Here is a 22920-nt window from a genome sequence, read left to right as displayed (position 1 = left end):
AAGTTGGTACTGTTACTTAGGCGTGTATCCACCTGGCCATGTGTCTTTTTAAGTAACTGGGCTGACTCCTTGAGCCAAAAATAGCGCCTAGCATGACGAGACTTAATCTCCAAGCAGATTCGGTGGGGCAAGGGGACTTTATATTGGCCAGTCCTGTATCCATTGGCCGCCTGTATCCAACGTTCGCCCCACGAATCTGCCACAGAACGCACCGGGGCGGGGCTACCCTTTCAAAATTGGTGTCGCTGCCCCTCCCTGGTAACCATTAAAACATCGTTTGGTAAATCTTTTTACTGCCCGGAGTTAACGCGCGTCCGGTGCAGCCGGCACGCCACTACTATGATCGAACGCATTTCGAACGAGTTTTCTTTGCAGTGCGTATCACTCCGCCGTCCATAGCAACGCCGTTGCTATGGACGATGCTTTCTCGGGCCGCCCGGATGAAATTTCACCCCGCGTTTCAGTCGCTTGTGCTGCCCGGGAAACCCCCTCTTGGACCAAGATGGCGGTAAGTACAGCACGTCAATGTCATAGGCTCCCGATACTCATAGTTTTTGAGGGATTTCAGTGAGATCTTTTATATATTTTGGCCTAATCTTTGTAGAGTGTATATTTTTCAAAATGGCGGCACTTGTATTCGTCAAATTTTCAGTCGGATTTCAATTTGGGGGCAAATGCATTGCGTCATTGAATTTGTACAAAACGAAGTGTGAACTGTGAGCGTCGAACTATCAGCTTATATCTGATATGAATGTCAAGTTGGTTTGAGGTTTGGATAGGTTTGCAATTGAATGCGGTATTCCCTGCCGCTTCCACCTTGTCCCGTCAAGAGCTGACGTCACTTCTTTCCCGCGCGTTTGAAAGCATCGTAACGTATCATCGACTTACTCGAATTGACAAAAACGCTTTATAGGCCTAAATAGGATTCACAGTTGTAAAAAAAAAATTATTTAGAAATTTGAAAAGAGGACTTGCCATCCCAAATCTCCAATAGAGTTACCAAAGCAGGAAAGAACACCAGTGGATTGCGTTACATGCAGTTTCGTAAACAACAAACAAACATGGCCGTCAGGATTTAGTGTGTAAGTAACGTCTTCTTTGTTCCTCTAACAACCCCGTAAGGGGTATCGCTGAGGGGGGGGGGTGCGTGGACCTTACGGTAGGGAGGCCTGAAAGGCCTCCACAGATTGTGCCTGTATGGCCTGGGCAGGTAAACTGTTCCACTCTCGTATCGAGCGTGGGAAAAATGAGAATTTGAAACAGTCTTTCGTTGCAGGAATAATATTGTATTTAAAGGCGTGGCTACCTCTGGTGCGCCGCTGTGCAGGAATAAGATATTGTTCAGAATAGGGGTGGGTACCGGTATAGAAAATTCAGGTCCAGGTCCGGATCAGGTTCAGAGGATCAGGTCCAGGTCCGGACCTGAACCGGACCTGATTATTGTACAGTAGTATAGTATATCATATTTTGGCAAGCGAGACACAATTTCTTGGTGTACACGACACGGCCGTGCATGAGGCCGCTTTTCCCAATGAATAATACGGCTGAAATGCCAACACATCCACAAATAATTTGATCAAATACTTAATTGCTGCGATCTAAAATGTTACAGGGTTCTCTTAGCGGGGGTTGTTTATTGTTTTGATTGGTAAAACGCAGGGTAAAATACGCTAAAAATTTAGCCACGCCGCGGTCCACACTTCCGGGTTAAGTGACGACAAAATCACGTCGAAAACGCTAAAAAAATCCGCATTGAAGCATATATTTTCCCCAAAGATTCTTGAACTATGCATTTCTTCACTAGAATATCGATGTGTGGTTGTGGAAAATAGAATTTTAGCGCCGATATCTAACAAAGAAAAGTTGTTTACACGCGCGTCGGCTCGCTCAAGTCTGCCGCTACGCTGCCAGCAGCGGGCGCAACAACCAATCAGAGATGCGAAATGCCAACACGTGACGCGGGATTGCGTCACAGTCTGAACAATGGGGGAGGGCTCGCCGTGCACGAAATGTTTTTGCGTCAATATTCAGCGCCGTGTTTCAAGAGATTAATACCGGGAAACATTTTTACCTCCATGAAATGTGTCATGGAGGTTATTACCTCCATGAAATGTGTCATGGAGGTTATATTTTCAGTTGCGTTTATCTGTCCGTCCGTCCGTCCTTCCGTCTGTCTGTTGGTCAACAAGATAACTCAAGAACGCCTGGATGGATTGGTTTCATACTTGGTGTGTTGGTAGGGTGTGACAAAAACTGGAAATGATGAGATTTTGGTCCCCCTAGTGGCTTCCCTTGGTACTGCAGCGCAACTTCCGGTTTTGATATCTCGCGATCTGGACATGCTAGGGTCATGAAATTTTGATGGAAGGTAGCTCTCGTGCTTGGGAAGAAGTCATATGAGTTTGGGCCCCCTAGCGGCTTGTTCTGGAACTGCAGGGCACTTTCTGGCGAAATGTTTAAAAGCCAATAAGTCCAGACAGGAACAACATATTTTCATTATTTTTGGTGTGTAGGTAGCTGAGAGAGAGATGTACATAATTAAATGCAAATTATGCAAATGAGGACTTTATTTGCATAATTAATGAGGAAATTCTATAATTACAGTGTTTTACATTATCTCGCGATCTGGACATGCTAGGGTCATGAAATTTTGATGGAAGGTAGCTCTCGTGCTTGGAAAGAAGTCGTATGAGTTTGGGTCCCCTAGCGGCTTGTTCTGGAACTGCAGGGCACTTTCTGGCGAAATGTTTAAAAGCCAATAAGTCCAGACAGGAACAACATATTTTCATTATTTTTGGTGTGTAGGTAGCTGAGAGAGAGATGTACATAATTAAATGTAAATTATGCAAATGAGGACTTTATTTGCATAATAAATGAGGAAATTCTATAATTACAGTGTTTTACATTATACTATGTAACCTATGGCAGGAGGAACTTCAACAGATACTAATTATGCAAATGATGACCTAATTTGCATAATTAATGTGAAAATTCTATGATTTCGTAATGGTGAATGATGAGAATGATGTCATACTTGGGACATCTGTAAGTTAATCAAAAGTTAACATACATCACGATGCATATATCATGTTAATGCAGAGGTCATTTGAACAATTAAAGAAGAAATTTACATTTACATATCAAGATCATATTTCATGGAGGTGAGATCTCGGAATTCTAGTTTTTCTTGTTTTTGAACGCATAAACATGGATTTAGGCTGATCTAGTATGATTCAGGGTTATTTTTTTTTACCTGCCATGGCCAGATTATCTAAAGATGTGTGTGTTGTGTGTACAATCTACAGAAATGTACATCAGGTCCGGTCATCCGGTTTTCACGTTTCGGTTTTTTGGACTCGGTTCTTGAATGTTGTTCCGGTCCAAACCGGTCCGACTGAACAGGTACCCACCCCTAGTTCAGAAGGTATGCGCATGTGACCGTGAGTTATTTCAAACATTTCATTAGAATACGCCAGAACGTGCCAGCTGATAGTCTCTCAGCAGATGCCCTTCTGTGTCAGCTTGAGCTGGACACATCAGGTGCTAAATGCTGGGCTTCTGGAGTTCGCAAGACGCTAGAGGAATGTGGTTTTGCCTTTGTCTGGAATTCGCCAATGTCCTCTGTTTTGAATCCCTCTCAAATTATTCCATCCGTCCACCAACGTTTAAAAGACATGTATTTTCAATCTTCCACAATGGAGATGCGTAACAACAACAAGCTAAGAACAGATAAATTATTAAAAAACGCTTACCTCGAGGAGGATTATCTAAAGATTCCTAACATCAAACACAGAACAGCCATCACGAATCTCCGGATTAGCTCTCACAAACTCCACATAGAAAAAGGCAGACACAACCACATTCCCTTGCAGCAAAGAATTTGCCGATATTGTGATTTAGATAAGATAGAAGACGAGTGTCATTTTGTTGTAGATTGCTCTTTATACAATAGCGAGCGAAATATCCTTTTTAACTGTATTTAAAATAAGTTTCCTAGTTTTAAATATTTGAATAGTTTAGACAAATTTATATATCTTATGAAATTAGACAAGCCGTGTTTTGTAAGTTCTATATGTTCATTCATCTACAATTGTTTTAAGAAGCGAGAAGAAGTCGATCCTGTAAACAATAGTATTATTACCTCCGGGTAGGGATGTATCCCGTGCGCGGAGGTTTTGTGGGGGAAGACGAAAATTGCGTTCGCAGCCATTTCTCGCGTTTGGGTGGACGGATATGTCTGGGACTTGGTATACGTTTTGCTATTGGGCTGTAGATGGTGCACGTTGTTTTGGTTTTTTAGTATGTGTGTTTTAGTGCGTGAAAATGATGGGTTTAGACCGCCGATGGACACCCCTTTCAGTGTGAAAGTGGACCTCTACTTTTGACCTTTGCATGTATAAGGACCATTGAGGTCTCGACCACTGATCTGACCTTTCACACAGAGGGGTGTCAGCATTCTCGATAAATTCTTTCTTTGAAACTGTTCAGATGTGAACCACATGTGCCGTCAATCAACGTCTCATTATCGTGCCTGGTGGGTACTTTAGTACGCGTTCACACTTCCGGGTACCGCGGGTTATTTTTATCTGGCTCGAACATCAAAAAGGGCGCATAGAAATTGTCCCGAAACGGTGTACACAATCTACGTTAGGTAATGTACAATCCCTATCACCTGGCGCTGAAACGTCGCTCATGACAGCACCGGGGTGAAAACATGACAACGAGAAATGACAATCATCACACAAGGTCTCTGCAATACGCTGGTCAACTATGCTGGACACTGAGCGAGGCGGTCTCGCTGCTACATCTGGAAACAATGAACACTGCCCCGGAAAGGCCGGCAGGCCGGCCGTGTCTGAAACAGGGCTGCTATTCACACTGATATCTAAACAAAGACATGGCGGCACGGCATGCGGAGAAAGTGAAGACGGGTTGAGCCTTTCTTTGCCATGTGTAAGATTTGGCTGTCCCACCCAAGGCAGCGGTGACGTGCAGGTCATGTGAGGTGGACCAATGAGAGTGTAGATCACGCTGCTATTTACATATCAAAATGGCGCACGCATGGTTTTGAACAGCGACGTGGAGAACACGTTTTTTATCCCGGAATTTTCATAGTTTTGACTGTTTTTTTTGGCACGCCGTGATTATGCTGACACCTCTTAGGGTGTGAAAATGGTCGCTCGGGTTGACCATTTGTGGTTACATCTTCGCCTACCGATCAGCACAGTCGGCTCGGTGTGTGTGAAAGTGGTTTTGTCTTTTGATTTTCGGCGTGTATAAAGTGCCGCAGGCGTCGTCCACATCTGGTGAGAGGGGGTGTCAGGTATCGAGGAAAAATATTATCGCAGTTGTATCTCGCGCTGGGGTAGACGGGACCCATGAAAATCCAGCTCGGTACGCTGACTTCCGGGTACCGCGGGTTATTTTTATCTGGCTCGAACATCAAAAAGGGCGCATAGAAATTGTCCCGAAAATTCTTTTAGAGTCTAATCACAACGCTGAAAATGAGGTTCTAAGTTTTAACCGTAACATGAAAGATATGAACACGCTTCTGTGCATGTTTTGATGTGTTTTTTTTTTACGTGATTTGAACTAGTGTGGGGAGGGATGGCAGCTGCGGGGGGAAGCGTAGCGGCTTGATAAATTTTCGAGAGCAAGTTCCGCGCACTGGAGTTGATTTCTCACACGGCCGTTTGTGTAGGTGTTTGTTTACATTATCGCTGGTCGCTGAGGGTCGGGCAGCCAGATTAGCCACGGGATGCCTAGCCTCTACCAGGCTTGAGGGCGCGGCTGGAAATAGTAGAAATTGGCCAAATAGAGAGATAACACGCCGAGGGAGTTTAGCCATCCAGTTTACAGTTTGCCGGCCCCTCAAGCCTGTGGAATATCGCTATCTTCAAAGGCAATAAAACTAATCCGCTCGTTTTCTGCACAAAGATATCGATAGTAGCTTCGGAGTTCAGATCATTTAAGCCGTAAATTAATTTACGCGCGATGGGGCGCGCCCGGCAGACTGGCGGCTTCTTCAGGCCAAAGGTCAAATTACGCTTTGCATCAAAACGCATATTCGAGAGTTTCTGTTCCTTATTTTCAAGATGATTTAGCAAAGCTAGTCAGGGGACTTATAACGATATGACAAACGGCTCCACCGAGTCCAGGCACGACGGAACTGCCTGATAACAAAACGTCTTGCCAGCTCCGGTCGGGAGCCCGACAAACACGTCCCGGTCATTTAAAATACCCAAAACAGCATCTGCCTGCCCCTGTTAGCCTCTACCAGGCTTGAGGAGGCGTGCTCCCTTGGCATGCTTATCTCTCTATTTTGGCCGATTTCTACTCTTTCCAGCTGCCTCCTCAAGCCTGGTAGAGGCTATGCCCCTGTTGCAGCGCGCCGTAGTCGAAAACATCTCTTCCAACACGTAAAACGCGGTCCATCGTACACTGGCACTAGTATATACTGTCTCGTAGACTGTCATCAAAATAAACACTGACCAGAATTGACCGTTATTTGAAATTTCCTGGTGACCTTTGACACTTCCTGTCACATGTTACACTGTCGCCGTCGCTCCTGACAGTTCCGTCACGGTCCGGTCGCAGAGCAATAAAAGGGTAATTTAGCTACTTGGCGCCTATTAGATAGCGATTAGTGGACTTCAAAGAAGATAGCGATATTCCACAGGCTTGAGGGGCCGGCAAACTGTAAACTGGATGGCTAAACTCCCTCGGCGTGTTATCTCTCTATTTGGCCAATTTCTACTATTTCCAGCCGCGCCCTCAAGCCTGGTAGAGGCTACGGGATGCCCCCTGTCCTTTCTATTTTGGGGGCACAGATCATTTAGCCATTTACAAACATTTCGAAACTTTTGGAAAAAATGGTATTCGCGTGAACACACACACACCCAGACACCATTCACTAATTTAAAGAACAGTCCCAACATGCACCCAACATTCTGCAACATACATAATACCCGGAGGTACAAAATCTACGATTTTCCTTGTTTAGTTTGTCTTCATGACCTGTACTTAGCTCGAAAGAGCATAAATGTGCAATAAAGGTCTTTCATTTAAACATTGTAGTCAGACGTGCCTCTCTTCTTCTGTTGGCGAGAGTGGGCCATTGGAGTTTTTGCAACATTTCGGTCATACTACTGGTGCGGCCATAGTCATTCATGACCATCCAGGCTGCCCTGCGTTGTACGCGCTCAACTGCCTGCACCCCACCAGCTGTGTAGGGGTCCCACACTGAGGCGCAGTACTCGAGTTGAGGGCGCACTAGGGCTTTTATAGCAAGTGTTTTTGACTTGCGATGTGCAATGGCTTAAGTTACGCCGGATAACTCCCAAGGTCCTGTTTGCCTTACCAGTAGCGTGAGCAATGTGAGCATCCCAACGTTGCTTTTAACATGAAGGTTCTTAACGCCCGTATGTGTTTCTGTGATATAGGAAAGTTGACCTTAGTGCAGCAGGTGTCAGGTACTGTATGCAGCACGGTCAGCTATGGATGCAAGAGAACGGGAGGAGAAAGAAAAGGTAGGCTAAACGCCTCCTTATGGTCTTCTGTTAAGGGACATGACAGAAAGGCACAGACTTTGCATAGACGACTGTGTTTTACAAACACAGTCAATATTTTGACTTCCTTCAATGTACGTAAGCAATGTTCAATATTAGCCTGTTGCTAAACCTTTGATAAACCCTAAATCATATTACATTTCAGGTAAGTACACTGACTTCCATGATCCTACATGTATTTCCCTGTCAGACGAAATCAAGACATATGACCAAATACTTGTTTTTAATGATACCCAGTGTTTAGTGTCGTTTACGGGTGTATGTGTTCTGCTCAGAACCAAGAGGTCCAAGGTTTGAATCTTACCATGTCACTAATCTTGTGGCCATGGCTTTCCTCACTTCACTCAGCTAATGTAAATGAGTACCTAGCTTCAGTTATGGATGTCCCTCGAATAGGACGTTAAATAGAGGTCCCGTGCATGAGGAGAGCCATACCCCACGCACGTTAAAGAACCCACTGCACTTATCGAAAAGAGTAGGGGACCTTCATGGTGTGAGTGGTTACGCACTTACAGTCCGGTCTTACGCACTTTACTTACATGTACAAAACCGGTGTATTACGCCTAATGACAGTTTACCGGTTATGCCAAACAAAGTTGTTTCTCCCGTTCCTGTCTGCCACCGCTATAGGAGCTGCAGAAGGCTGCAAAGAAAGGAGACACCGGCAGAGTGCAGCAGCTGTTAGCGGAGGGAGTCAACCCTGATGCTGGTGGTGGCTATAGGGTTAGTTACTTTGTCCATATATGGTGATGTAATATTTAAGGCTGTGCAAAGAATCAAGATGTGGTAGAGGCAAACATTTTCTATCAGCTGTGAGAAAAATGCGAAATTGACTATTTTTGAATAGTTGCAATCTTCGATTTGCACATGGCGATGATGCACCATTCCCTGTAGCATCTTATCTTGTGATTTAAACATCAGTTCAGGCTATTTTTCCTCCACCCATCTTCAAGATTCAAGTTGAAGAGCGGCCAGATTTGTTTCAAATACCCACGACACATATGCCAGCACTACCAAATTGGTCACAGATTTAGGGTGGACGCACAGCAAGTAGACTCACATTACTTCAGAAAGCAAGACACTCAAAAACAGCCCTTCTGGTCAAAACCTTGTTGACGCCTATCCCGCGCCAATCGCGACACTTCAACTCCAACTCATACAAACCACTAACGTTTCACAAAGACTGTTACAAATATTCATACTTTCTACAAACTGTCAGAGACTGGAACATTTTGCCCCAAGAGATAACTGATACTGCGGAACCTACGAAGTTCAACGCTGCAGTACTACAACACCTGAGGACGCAGCAATAGCGCATTGCACAGCTCCCCTGCACGCTTTACCCCAATCTAGGGGTGTTGTGAAGTACACGAACAAGAAGAAGAAGAACTTAATTTGTGACATCTGTGCCAGAAGCTTAACCAGCCCCTATTTTACTTCTGCTGGTTTTCTTGAGCCCGCCCTGTTACTCAAAACCATCTGATGTGTTTTACAGCATGGAAGTTCTCTGCACAAGACAGCCTATCATGGGCACCATGGAACTGCATCAGCTTTACTGAGAGCTGGTGCAAATGTGAACGCATGGGACAACAAAGTAGGTATTATAACATGTGACATTTCATCTTTTACTTAGTAGCTGTTTTTTGCCGACTACCATTTACACTGTTACCAACATATAAGTGCACTTTTGTCTATTCTCTCGTCATACTGAAGACCATCTGATGTGTTTTACAGCAATCCAAAAGAACCCCTCTGCACAAGGCAGCCGAAAATGGTCACCATGAAACTGTGTCAGTTTTACTGACAGCTGGTGCAGATGTGGACGCACGGAACGAGTGGGTAGGTAGATTGACTGTTGTGAACCAATATCTATATATAATGTATGTATATAATGTATGTATAATGCATCTTGTTCATCATTCACCTTGTACATAGCGATTTATTTGCTGATTACCGTTAGACATGCAGCTCGTGCAGATGTGAAGGCATGGCCATGGGAGCATATTGTAGGTAGATTGAATGACACAAAAATGTGTATTGTGTTACGACATGTAAAAATATACATTGTACAGAGGCTCCTGACCATATCTTACACTTTTCCATAACTGCAACAGGACTACACAGCACTCCATCTCGCAGCTATGCAGGGCCACCCAAAGTGTGCGGAAATACTGCTGCAGCACAGGGCTGATACCAGCATCAGGACTCAGCTGGTTCGTCATCTCCGCTAGCTGAGAAAGATCTAATCACCAATCAAGAAATATAATAGTAATTTTACTTTTTTGGGGGGAGGGATGCCACTTTTTTATAATGACATACTTTTGTATGCTTACATTATTAGATCTATCTTTGAGCGGATAGGGAAGTGGCTGTCCATGGCAAGGGAAACTCTTACAGACATAAACGGCAACATGACAACTTGGCGCATGTTCTGATAGCCATACTAGTACATTAACACATAAAAAAGTTTTGCTTTGCTGCTGTACGTAATGGATTTTTTTAGATTTTCCATACACATTAACTTAACATTTAGGCATGTTTGTCTCTGATATATAGTTAATGATGATTTACAGAAATTTCGAACGGCGGAGGAGATTGCTGCAGATGAGAACACCTGGGGCTCCTTTGCACATAACAAACATCAGAAAGAACGAGTCGCTCGTGGTAGAAAGGAAATAATGAAGCTTCTCCGAGAACACAAGGATGTGAGTCGCTACAAAACCTATCGGCAAAGTGATAAAAGTATAAAGAAATCGCAAAGGGTTAATGCTATAACTTAGTATAAAGTTGATACTTCAGTATTTGCCTAGGCAAGATGATGCTAACATTTTAATTCTCAGATTTTCCTTCCCACTGGCTGGCTGCGGGGTTGCACAGGGACTATCATCGGTATTGCGTAAAATAGTCAGCTACGATGCCCACTTCTGGTTATTACCTCCGGAAAGAAGGTTATGTTTTGGGGAGCGTGTTGTGTGTGTGTCTCTGCGTGTAAACATGATGTGACCTCAAAATGATAAACAATACATCAAAATCTCCACATTTGTAACAGTAAGTTCGGCAGCTTCTAATCACATTTTAACCAACATCATTTAAACCATTTTGTTACTTAAGACCATTTGATGTGTTTTACAGCAGTGGAAGGCTTTACACAAGGCAGCCTATAATGGCCAACATGAAACTGTATCTGATTTACTGTCGTCTGGTGCAGATGTGAACGCACGGGACAACAAAGTAGGTACACTGAATGCTGTGATACAGGAAATATTTCTGTGATATCTTGTAAGCTTTAAAATTAATCTTAATCTGTATAGTCGTTTATTTGCTAACTACCACTTATACTGTTACCAACATAAGTGCGCATTTGTCTGTCCTGTTGTCATGCAGAAGACCGTTTGATTATTTTTTACAGCAAAAAATGCCTCTGCATCTGGCAGCCGAAAATGGCCATCATGAAACTGTACAAATTGTACTGAGAGCTGGTGCAGATGTGAACGCACGGGACAATGAAGTAGGTAGAATGCGTTGTAATATTTTTTTCTGTACCATTTTGTAAGATACGTCTTCAGCTGCATGCAGAGTGGTTTTTACTAAATGCTTTTAGAAATGTCACAAACATAAGTGCATTTTTTGTCTGTGCTGCTGTCATACTGAAGACCATCTGATGTGTTTTACAGCAAAGTTCTCCCCTGCACGAGGCAGCCTATAATGGTCACCATAAAACTGTATCGACTTTACTGACAGCTCGCGCAGATGTGAACGCACGGGACAATGAGGTAAGTAGATTGACTGCTGTAATACAAACATATTTCTGTACCATTTCCAATATGTAAGATTTGACCATCTTCGTAGACATAGCGGTGTATTTGTTGAATAGTCTGTAACTGTCCTCGACGTATTAGTGCACATTTGTCCAACCTGTTATCATGTTGAAGACCATCTGATGTGTTTTACAGCAAAGAACTCCCCTGTACCTGGCAGCCTATGATGGCCACCATGAAACTGTATCAGCCTTACTGACAGCTGGTGCAGATGTGAATGCACGGAACGATGAGGTAGGTACTAGATTGATACAAAAATATTTCTGTTTCGCTAAATAATATGAGGTAGGTACTAGATTGATGCAAAAATATTTCTGTTCTGCTATATAAGATTTGACATTTAACTTTTTATCTGTTTAAAGTTAAAGTGACACTTATCTTCTACATAGCGGTTTATTTTCTGAGTATCATGTAAATTGTTACCAACTATGTACTTTTGTCCATCCTGTTCCCATCCATGCCACTATCAATCGCAATCAACAATCAGTAATTTGACATTTGCCATGCGATGTATGTGCATGTAGATTGTATATTCACAAAACCATGGGCCATCTGATGTGTTTTACAGCAAGGAACCCCTCTGCACTGGGCAGCCTGTAATGGCCACCATGAAACTGTATCAGTTTTACTGGAAGCTGGTGCAGGTGTGGACGCACGGGACGTTGAAGTAAGTACAATGTACTAGATTATTGGTCATGTCTTTTATGTACTAGATTATTGGCCATGTCATTTATTTTGTAACCTACTAGCCCTGTTGTACATTCTTGTGTCATTAGAGTATGATTCTGTTGAATTTCTCCTGTTAAATTGTAGTACCACTACTAATTGCAATCAACAATCAGTATTTTTGACATTTGTCATGCAATGTATGTGCATGTAGATTGTAAGTATATTCACAAAAGCGGCCGTGGAAGGCTGAATAAGATAATGTTTTAACGGTAACTCCAGATGTATCCTGAGGGACAACTCTACTTAGTGTTATATGCATGAATATGGTTCTCTGTTTGGCCACACTAAGATTACTCTGTTCCATGCCTGTCAATGCCCCAAACAGGAGAGCACCCCCCTTCATGATGCAGCTTCACGGGGCCACCCCAGGTGTGTGGAAATACTGCTGCAACACGGGGCTGATACTGGCATCAGGAACGAGGTCAGTTGGTTCTTCGGCTTCTCTGGGAAATATCTAACCACCAATCCACCAACATAATAGTAGCTTTACTTTATGTGGGAAAAATAAATATAAATAGTAGGATTTGTATATTAGAATAATCAATCTTTAGTGCAAGTCAATGGGAAATTACTGCCCGAGGCAAGAGTATTCTTTTAGGAATAAACAATTCGTACATGGACGCAATTAGGCCTATTACTAGTAATCAATTTCTTTCACAACATGGAATTTGCTGCAGTACCTGCTAAATAGGGGATTGTTTAGAACTTCCATACACATTGACTGAATGTTGTCCGCACATGTCAATTTCCAGAAAGGTCGAACAGCAGAGGACATCGCTGCTGATGGGGACACCACGGGCGCTTTTGCAAACAACAAAGATGAGGAAGAACGAATCATTCATGGTAGAAAAGAAATACTGAGGCTTCTCCGAGAACGAAATAATGTGAGTCGCTACAAATTTTTATGTTATACAATCAAGTATTATATCTCTAAAGAATATAATTGCCAAACACCTTGGCTTGCAAATGGCTAACGCTAAGTTGAAGATGGTATTAGTTTATAAAGTTGATACTTCTGTTTGTAGTTTCCTGGGCAAGCATGCTAAACATTTCAAATTCACATATCTTTCCTATTGGCAGACTGGAGAGAGATGCATTGTGGCTGTCATCAACATTGCATATAATATTCAGCTACCAAAGCAGTTTGCATGACCTACTTCTGGTTATTACAGGTGATTCAAAAATAGGCATGTGACCTATCTGAGACGTGTACGTGTGTTATTGCATAGCTCAAATTCCGGCGGCCTACAATATCTTGAAGTGTGCTTGATGGAATAGCTTTGTTTTATAGCACTGCTCCTCTATCAAGAAAAACTCACTTTCATGTGTACGTGTTTGCAGAGAGTCTCCAAACGTAAGAAGGGGTTTGATCCTGTACTCGTCCGGTACTTTGAGAAAGGAATGACCAAGGCGAAAAAGGATTGTCCTTTGATACAAGAAGCAGCGAAAGCAAGTGGGAAAACAGAAGAACAAGTGAGGGTGAGTTGTCTTTGTGATGATAATCAGTTGTAGCTTAAAGCAGGAAAAAATGTTTTGTGCTGTAAGATTTAGTCCAAATTATAGAATCTGATGTAATCTGTGCAAATACGTTATTTCATGTTGTATGTATGCAAGGGTATTGGCCTAATAAAAGCGTATATGTTACAAATCAATTGTGATACTGAGTATCAGACCGGTTATTAGTAATCTTGAATGCCCATTCAGACTTTTATCGGCAACTACCGCAAGAGTCTGGATGACAAGAAGCGGAGACAGTCCACAGACGACACGGCCACTGGGTACAATGGGTTCACGGGATATCATGAAGACTCAGGAATGTCGGGTAGGGCACAAAACTTAACTATGTTAATTTTAGCTCTAAAACACTTAATTCAGTACATAATTCTATCAAGATCGTTGGTCGGACGTTGGCTACATGTATACTAGGTTACGTTAGACCCATCAAAGCATAAACCTTTTTTCATTAGATATGGAATATATTGGATATTCAGTCTATAACTGGCTGCCAGACTTTCAGTCTAACATTTCTTGGTATTTTCGCTGGGTAGGCTCTTTAATGATAAAGATTACAATGAATTATCTCACTTATGGAATTGATTAAAACTTATCCATAAAATTCACAATTTCAATCTGCAGATGAGGACAACAGGAACAATGATTATGAGAGAGAACGACTCAGTCAGAGCCGAAAGGAAATACTGAAGCATTCGCGACTACAGAATGATGTGAGTCTCCACAACAATTATGTAATACAAAATGAAGTATTATATCGTTAAAGTAAAGAAAACTCTAATTCTCAAACACTTTGACAGTTAGTAGATATTAATCAATCAGTGACTGTTTTGAAAGGTAGCAAACACGCACCTCCAAATTTTCGACGTCAAAGATATGTCTTTATCACGGAGTGACCTATTCTTGTGAGAACACGAGACTAGATCTAGACTTGTGTAGATCTTCTGGCCTCCCCTGCCTCATTGCGGAGTAGAGGTAAATAGGACTTGGGCAGCTCCCAACCTTCATTATGATTCATTCCATGATACAGCATGATCCAACTGACTGTGGACTGCCTCCTTGATCTTTATGTGGGTCTTGCGTGTTTCTTGATTTTTTGGAGGTACGTGTTTGCTACCTTTCAAAACAGTCATTGATTGACGAGTATTCTGCTGTTTAAATCTATACGTAACTGATAAATCTCTTCAAACAGGTAATGAGGGCTAATATTTACCATCCATTTGACGATGATAAGTTGATGCATCTGTTTTAGTTCCCTTGACAGGTATGCTGACATTTAAAAGTCGAAGATTTTTCATTCCATTAATTGGCAGGCATGATCATCAACATTGCGTTAAAACATTAAGCTATGAGGGCACTCTGGCCCACTTCCAGTCATCGTAGCTAGGTGATTCAGAAATAGGGCTGTGATCTATAGAAACATGTACATATATCATTATACACGTCAAATTTCAGCCATCTATGGTATATTGAAGTGTGCTTGATAGAATATCTTTATCTTATGGAATTGCTGCCCTATCAATAAAAACCCACTGTTCATGTAAACAGGGAGTCTCCAAACGTAAGAAGGGGCGTGACCCTGTTCTCGTCCAGTTCTATGAAAAAAGAGGAATGACCGTGGCGTACAAGGATTGTCCTTTGATAGAAGAAGCAGCAAAGGAGAGCGGGAAAACAGTACAACAAGTGAGGGTGAGTTGTCTTTTTGATGATAATCAGTTGTAAATTAGTATAGGTAGGACAAAAAGGTTTTGTGCTGTAAGGCCACACCAATTTAATTTGTTGGTTCTCGGACAGGAAAAATATGAAGCGACAGGGCAAAAAAAATAAAAATAAAAACAGATCTAGGCATCCTCTTATAGCCCCAAATGCTACGATAGGAGGTATGAAGTCAACACAAAAGGCTGGTTCAAAATTTAAACAATGAATTTTGAACTTCTAATGATACCACTGCATTGAAAGATGGAATAACTGTAACGACTAGGAAGAAAAGGACTGTTTTCAACTGTTCAGGGCAAAATATGAGCATTTTGCAGTTGATTCTGAAATTTTTTTTTTTGCAAATCAGGAAAAAATGAAGAGGCGAATCCGAGAACCAACAAATTAAATTGGTGTGGCCTAAGAAGTGAAGATTTAATCCGAATGATTGATGTAACGTATGACGTAAGACATATAGACGTTTTACTTATTTCATGTTTTACATACAAGAGTATTGGTCTAATAAAAGAGTAATTATAGATATATATAACAAATCAAGTGTGATAAAATTCTATCAGGCCTGGTTAACAGTAATGTTATCTGTAATGCCCATTCAGAATTTTATCGCCAACTACCGTCGGAGTCAGGCCTTCGGTGAGAGAAGCCTGCCCACAGACGACATGGCTGCTGAGAACAGTGGGTTCACAGGATCTCATAATTCAGGAATGTCGGGTAAGGCACAAAACTTAACTATCTTACTATTCTTAGCTCTAAAATACTTAATTCAGCATATCATTCTATCATCTATCATTTGTTAGAAATTGGATATCATACAGTGATTGGACCTACACGCAGGTACATAGTCATTTTTGTAGATATTTAACTAGTTCTTAAAAACTGCATGTTTAGAAAACCAACAATAGCGTAGAACCGGACATGTTACCTCGTAAGTCTGTTGAAAATGAAATTGTCAAACTGGCCTCCGCTGTAACATATCATCCGTACAAATTTGTTTATAGAGAAGCCAGACGAATTTGAGGAAACCACGGCAGAATGCATAGCGGAACAACAAGAATCATGCACATCGTCACGAACTCATGAAGCAGTCGAGCAGTACAGCGACAGGAACAGCCCCACAGGTATCCAACATAATTGTACATATCAAATTTAACAAAGACTCAGGAGAGCAAAAGTCGAAGCAATAAAGCCGTGATATACATGTATTATTTCGCTATTCCTACTTACTTCCTGTTCGTTGACATGACTTGTTTCATGTTGTGTTTTTTACCTTCGCCAAGAAGGTTATGTTTTCAGTAGCGTTTGTCTGTGTGTGTGTTTGTGTGTGTGTGTGTGTGTGTGTGTGGTTTAGCAAGATAACTCGAGAAGCAGTGGATGGATTGGAATGAAACTTGGTAGGTGGGTAGGTCTTCATAAGACCTAGAAATGATTAGATTTTGGGCCCCCTGGCGGCTTTCCTAGGTACTGCAGCAGCACTGCCGGTTTTGATATCTCGTGATCTGGACATGCTAGGGTCACGAATTTTGGATGGCAGATAGCTCTTGGGATAGGGAAGAAGTGACATGAGTTTGGGTCCCCTAGCAGCTTGTTCTGGAACTGCAGGAGCATTTGTTGAAAAATTTTCGAAGGAGGATAACTCAAGAATCGGTTGACGGATTGTCATGATTTTTGGTATGTAGGTAGTTGAAGTGATGCTTGACATGATCAGATGACAATTATGCAAATCAGGAGCTAATTTGCATAATTAATGAGGAAATTCTATAAATCTGCTTTGTTCGATAATAGAACTATGAAACACTTGTGTCATCACTTGTGAGAACAAGAAAAAACATGAGGATATAATGTAAATGAGGACCTAATTTGCATAATAATTTTTTATTATTTCAGTTAAGTTAAGTGAAGGTGAACAGCAATTAACATAATTTATTCAAATTATGCCTCATTTGCATAATTTATGAGGAAGTGCTATAATAGCATTTTTGTTAAGATAAGGCTGTCATTGGGTGGAGAATATGATCAACTGACATAATCCATGCAAATGAGGCTCTTATTTACAAAATCAATGATTAAAATTGTATAATTTGTCAACCACAAGGGTTAACATCATTTGGCAAAGGTATGAGATCGTGGAACTCTTGTTTTTTGTTTTTTTATATTCCAACACGTAGTCACAAGACGTGGTGACAGCACACTCAAGTTTTTCCAACTTATATTAATGCCGCCACACAGGGACAATACAATACTCAAATTTTCACCTAAGTGAAGTGAGGAAAGTCGTGTAAAGTGCCTTTCCCAAGGGCACAAGATCGGTGGCATGTCAGGACTCAAACCCGGGACCTCTTGGTTCCGAGTCAAGCACCCTGCCGCTACGCCACACGACCCCACTCACCCCGCATGTTGTGGTTGGAGGTGGTGGTTTCAATATTTGGATTTTAAGAAACCCTTAGCTAAGTCCTATCGTATGTCCATTTCAGATGAGGGAGAGACGAGTCAGGAATCTGTGATCCTCATTTCAGATGAGGAGGAGACGAGTCAGGCTCAACAAGCCGATGGACCTATGATCATCAGGAGCGAAGCGTCCCAGATACAACCAAAGAAAGGTAAAATTGTACCATGACTCAAATGTTTCTTTGCATCTGCCTGAGTCTTCATGTGTGTGACGATAGTCTAACATGAAATCACATAGCTTATGCATGCTGCCTAACTATCTCACATTGATTGCAGGTGGAAAGAGAAAATCCAAAACGCGACACGTAGGCGAGTCCAGCGAGAGTGGTACCTTGAGAAAGCGACCAAAGCAAGGTATGAATGGAGGCATGTTGTGAAAAAATTTTTCGGAAATATCATTTCCATGGCAATAATCGTATTTTAACTGATTGCAGACTTAAGAGCCAATGACCCAAAGCAGCCAATCATCACATATACCTTTTCAAAAGTGTTCAGTTAAGGAGGTATGTCCCTGTAGAAATAAGACTAGTACATTCTTTAAAGCGCTATGACAACTCACGTGGCATATATATATCTCCCAGTAGGCAATGGGAAATGTGAAAACATAATAACTTCGGTCCCCCTCATACAACTTCTCCAGCTGTAGCCCAGCCTGCTGCCACCACCATTGCTGAAGTGTTGAAAACCGGAGCCAGTATCAGAATAAGAAAGACGAGTACCCTTCATTGCACTAAATGCACAGTATGATTTTTACCATTCGATTATCCTTTTAATATACCATGCAGTGCCACTCATGTTTTACTTGATGCTGAAATTCGTTCCAATGCCTCCAGCTGTAGCCCAGCCCGGCCCCATCACCATTGCTGAGGCGACAGAAAACAGCATCAAGATCACCTGGACAGATGCAGCTGGCACCAAAGACAGCTACAGGATCAGCATCTCTAATAATGGTGGTGTCACTGCTCCTAGTAAAAGTGTGAACCTTGGAGACCCACTGGAACACACCTTCACTGATCTGACAGCAGGAACTGAGTACACCATCAGTGTTGTAACTGTCAGTGGTGGGGAGAACAGTGTGGCAAGAACAAAGACACAGAGGACAAGTGAGTATCCTTTGTTGTACTTGAATAGCTAGATGCCAATGATTCTCAAGACTACATTATCCGTTTGTTTTGCCACTTTTTGCTGTAACTACTTTAGATGATGCTGAAATGTGATTGAAGCATTGACAGGTTTATATCATTCCAATATGTCCAGCTGTACCCCAACCTGGCCCCATCACCATTTTTGAGTGCAGAGTGGCAAGAACAAAGACACAGAGGACAAGTGAGTACCCTGTATTGTACTTGGCTAGATGTACATGGAAATATGATTTCACAGCAGTATATTATCCTTTACATGCCCTTTTTACACTGGAGGAGGAATTAAATGGGATGTCATCTGAATGAAAGTTCTTTGTAAGTACATTGATTTCTGAAGATAATGTGATAGCAGTCAGAGTGCTTTACAAATGCATGTATTTTGCGCCCATTTTATATAATATACATCAGATATAATGCAAGCACTTCTTAGAAATACTTTTCAAATGATCAATGTTAGGATTTCCTTCATATTTCTAGAGCTACATTGAATACCAAGCAATTTCAGGTGACAAGGCAAGTGAATGAGAGTTTCCTTTTCTTTTGACCTGATTTATAGGATCTGGAAGAAGGCCTTTGGTGCTGCTGCTCAATGATGAGTATGGGACCAGAAAGGGTGGCATATCCACAGTCAACCGCCAGATGGGGTGCTTTCTGGCTTCAAAAGGAGCAACGGTCCTTTGCACAGTCCTGAATGCCACACAAGAAGACAAGGATGACGCGGCTAAAGATGGAATTCAGCTGGTTTTCCCAAAAACGTTTAAACGTGATCTAAGAAAGGCAGAGCTCTGCTGGTTGACCTTTGACCACCAGACCCGATATCCAGATCTTCCCTCACACGTAGACTTCATCGTGGGCCACGTACACGTCACAAGCCACGCAGGAAGACGGATCAAGGAACGCTTTCCTGACGCCAAACTTGTCCAGGTCACTCACGTGATTCCAGAAGACACCAATCAGTACAAGGGTGATGAGAGGGTGTTGAGCATTGGCCAGGAGAGCCACAACATTCTGGATGACCTACAACACACTGATGTTCTCTTCTCAGTTGGTCCATTGATGTATGACTACTACAAGCATCAGACAAATCAACTACCGGTAAACTTACAACACCACGAGCTCTTACCAAAGCCGTCTGACATCTTCATCGATATGAAACTGAAGCCACCCGCCGACACGGAAACGAAAGTGGTGCTGTCCATCGGCAGGGTCAAGGGTGTGGAGAGGCTGAAAGGCGTTGATCTGACTGCAAAGACCATGGGCAAGGTGATCGACAAACTACCCCACACGAAGTGGCGACTTCGCGGCATCAGACATGACGATTTCAAAGCAAGCAAGAGCATCATTGAAACCTATACGGGTAACATCATCTTCTTCACTCCTCTGGAATACGCTACACAGGAAGAGCTGTGCGAGGACATGCGAAAGGCCGATGTCGTCCTGATGCTGTCTCGTGCAGAGCCATTCGGACTGGTTGGTCTGGAGGCTATTGCCGCAGGTGTGCCAGTCGTGCTTTCCAACAAATCTGGTCTTGCAAAGTTCCTGACAAAACAAGATCCCGAGTTTGACCGAACGATCGTAGAGATCGACGATGACGACGAGGAAGCCGCCAAAACGCTGTCTAAGCGGGTCATCAAGATCCTGACGAATGGACGCCGAGAGTTTGAGGCAGCACAAAGTTTGAAGAAGAAGCTTCTGCGCTCAGAGTACTGGGCTGCATCACACAGCAAGCTCCTCCAAACCTTTGGCCTGGAGGGCTGAGCGTTTAACCACAGAGTTTCACCCACTGGCAAATGGCAGTTCACAGTTCCACTTAATGTGGCTTCAGAACCCACCGTGCACACGCATCTGGATCAACCGTTTGTCAGTCATGTTGTATATACCAGTAAACAGGTGTACATGTATAACTATTCCACAAGTCATTAATTCTGCAAACCAATGGATATGTGGGTAAAGCATCAAGTGTCCATATCAACCTGCTGAAAGGTCTTTCTTAGATGACAGTACTACAACATGCAGATCATTCTGAACTGATGTAAACATAATGAGAACAATCAACATTCCATATGAGCTTGTACATAGTGGATCCCTACAAGTGTTATTGCTACATGTATCATCATGCAACATTTTTCATACTGCTGTATATAAGGGTTTGATACTACAGATTTTCCAGATAGTTATAGTTGACATGCTTTAGATGTTTTGGATTTGACTCCATTGTAAGATTAAGGCATAGATTGGAATTTATATACGGTATACTTGTCTAGTAAGTATATGTTTTAATGATGTTTGAAGATGACGCTCCAGTGTAAATGCGTTTTAGAGTTGTCATGACTTGATAAACAGATCTTAGAGTTGGACGGCATACCATTGCAGATGTAGATTAAATGAACTTTCTCTTCATGTACATTCACGTTTGGATTTGTTTTTTTACTGTAAGGAAGAAGACATTAGGAACCAACTATAGATTGTCTGGTAATTTTTCCTCATCAATAGCCTCTTTCACTAATTACAATATTGTAACTGTAATTATGTGAGCTAAAGGTTTAAACTGACCGTTTCGTTGCACCTCTGCCAGAAGACGCCAACCAGGAAGATGGCAGCGATGGCGGGGACCAGATAGTCACAGATCTCCTGGATGTAGATGAAGAGTTGAGCTCCTGACATGGCCTGGAGGATCGGTACCCACAGGATACTCACCACAGTCAGGATCAGCATGATCACTCTAACATAGTCAATACAAGAACATTAGAGATTTAGCAACAAACAACAACCGTGGCATGCTAATTGTTACTCCGTGAAGGAGGTCAGGACCTTCGGACTGGTTTTTCGTGTTCGCAGTCAAAACACTGGGTTCTCTTTGTGTAATCGGCACGCAATTTTATATGCCGTCTGCGGGCATGCCCGTGTTGATGCACGAATGTGTATTTTTGCCGTTGCTGCTTTCGCGGTCAATGTAATATTGCAGATGCACCCCTACAATTCTGAGGCAAATTGGAATGGTCCAGAAAAATGCGTTGTTTGGAATAGCAGTGGGGGGGGTGGAACTTTAAGCAGATGTGGTGAGTGGCTGATAAGTAGTTCCAGATGTTTTTTGCCCGTGCTTTGAGATGGTAAGTTTTTTGGAAGATGTTCGCAGCCAAAACGCATTCTTCCGTACGTAGGATTTCTGTGTAATTGGGCATGTGGTGTGCTGGTATGTCTGTGATGATGCACGTCTTTTTATTTTCACCGTAGCAGTTTTGATATTGAAGTAAATTCATATTGTAGAAACATCCCTACTTTTACAATCCTTTGGAATAGGCCGTAGGTTTAGGCGGTTGTCTGGTAGCAGAGGTTCTCTAAGCAGATATTAGGTGGCCGTTGTGCATAATGGTGGCGAGTATCTTTTGGAATTGTGGTTTGCATCTACTGCGATACCCTGTCAAATGAATAATATGTACTAGTAAACTAGAGAGGCCGACATTTGCTTGGGAGCAAATACAGCATATTTCAGTCCACTCCCTCCCACGCAAAAGTGGACTATTCCAAACTTGCCCCAGTGTAAAACTGGCAAAGATTCTCAAATAAATGAATTATATAGTAGCTATGTAATTGAGAACAAAGATTCAAGAACAAGCACATTGAATCTCGAAAGCTTTACAGGTATGCAAATACTAACTGATGAGATTTGATACATTTTAAAGGTCTTAGGCACATAAAATTGAATGTGTGGGTCACAACTTACGTGCAATGTGACCCCAGGTAACCTGCAATGGAACACGTGTTCCATGGCCAACGGCAGATGGAACAGGCCATTCTTTATATAGAACATGGAACGGGTAATATATATATATATATATATAGCACTTTTGGCCCTTTTTTTGCTGAAAATAGCCATTAAAGTCCCCAAATGAGTCATTTGGAAGTGGTGTATGCCAAATATGTGACTGCTATTCTGTAGACACATGTTCAAGGTACCCTTATACCGAATTTCAGATCATTTGGTTGTAA

The 22920-nt window shown here is 42.3% G+C and overlaps 2 protein-coding genes across 2 annotated transcripts in view; one reads left to right on the top strand and one right to left on the bottom strand.

The window, feature by feature from the left end:
* LOC109466112 (sodium/myo-inositol cotransporter-like) overlaps positions 1-22920 on the bottom strand; it is a 43049-nt gene that overhangs the window by 11823 nt on the left and 8306 nt on the right. Inside the window, exon 14 of the mRNA XM_019763780.1 lies at positions 21484-21652. Coding sequence (XP_019619339.1) covers positions 21484-21652 — 169 coding nt within the window. The remainder of the gene's footprint in view (positions 1-21483; positions 21653-22920) is intronic.
* Positions 19492-20874, top strand: LOC109465838 (D-inositol 3-phosphate glycosyltransferase-like). The gene has a single exon (XM_019763326.1). It carries the CDS (start codon positions 19570-19572, stop codon positions 20686-20688), a length of 1119 nt encoding a protein of 372 aa, XP_019618885.1. The 5' UTR covers positions 19492-19569; the 3' UTR covers positions 20689-20874.

This window comes from Branchiostoma belcheri, unplaced genomic scaffold (genome assembly GCF_001625305.1).
Source record: "Branchiostoma belcheri isolate BF01 breed outbred unplaced genomic scaffold, Haploidv18h27 scaffold1, whole genome shotgun sequence".
NCBI classification, from domain to species: Eukaryota; Metazoa; Chordata; class Leptocardii; order Amphioxiformes; family Branchiostomatidae; genus Branchiostoma; species Branchiostoma belcheri.
This window is presented reverse-complemented; position numbering and strand designations above follow the sequence as displayed.

Coding starts and splice junctions, on each gene's coding strand:
- LOC109465838 (XM_019763326.1), top strand. CDS start 19,570: ATGGGGTGCTTTCTGGCTTCAAAAGGAGCAACGGTCCTTTGCACAGTC.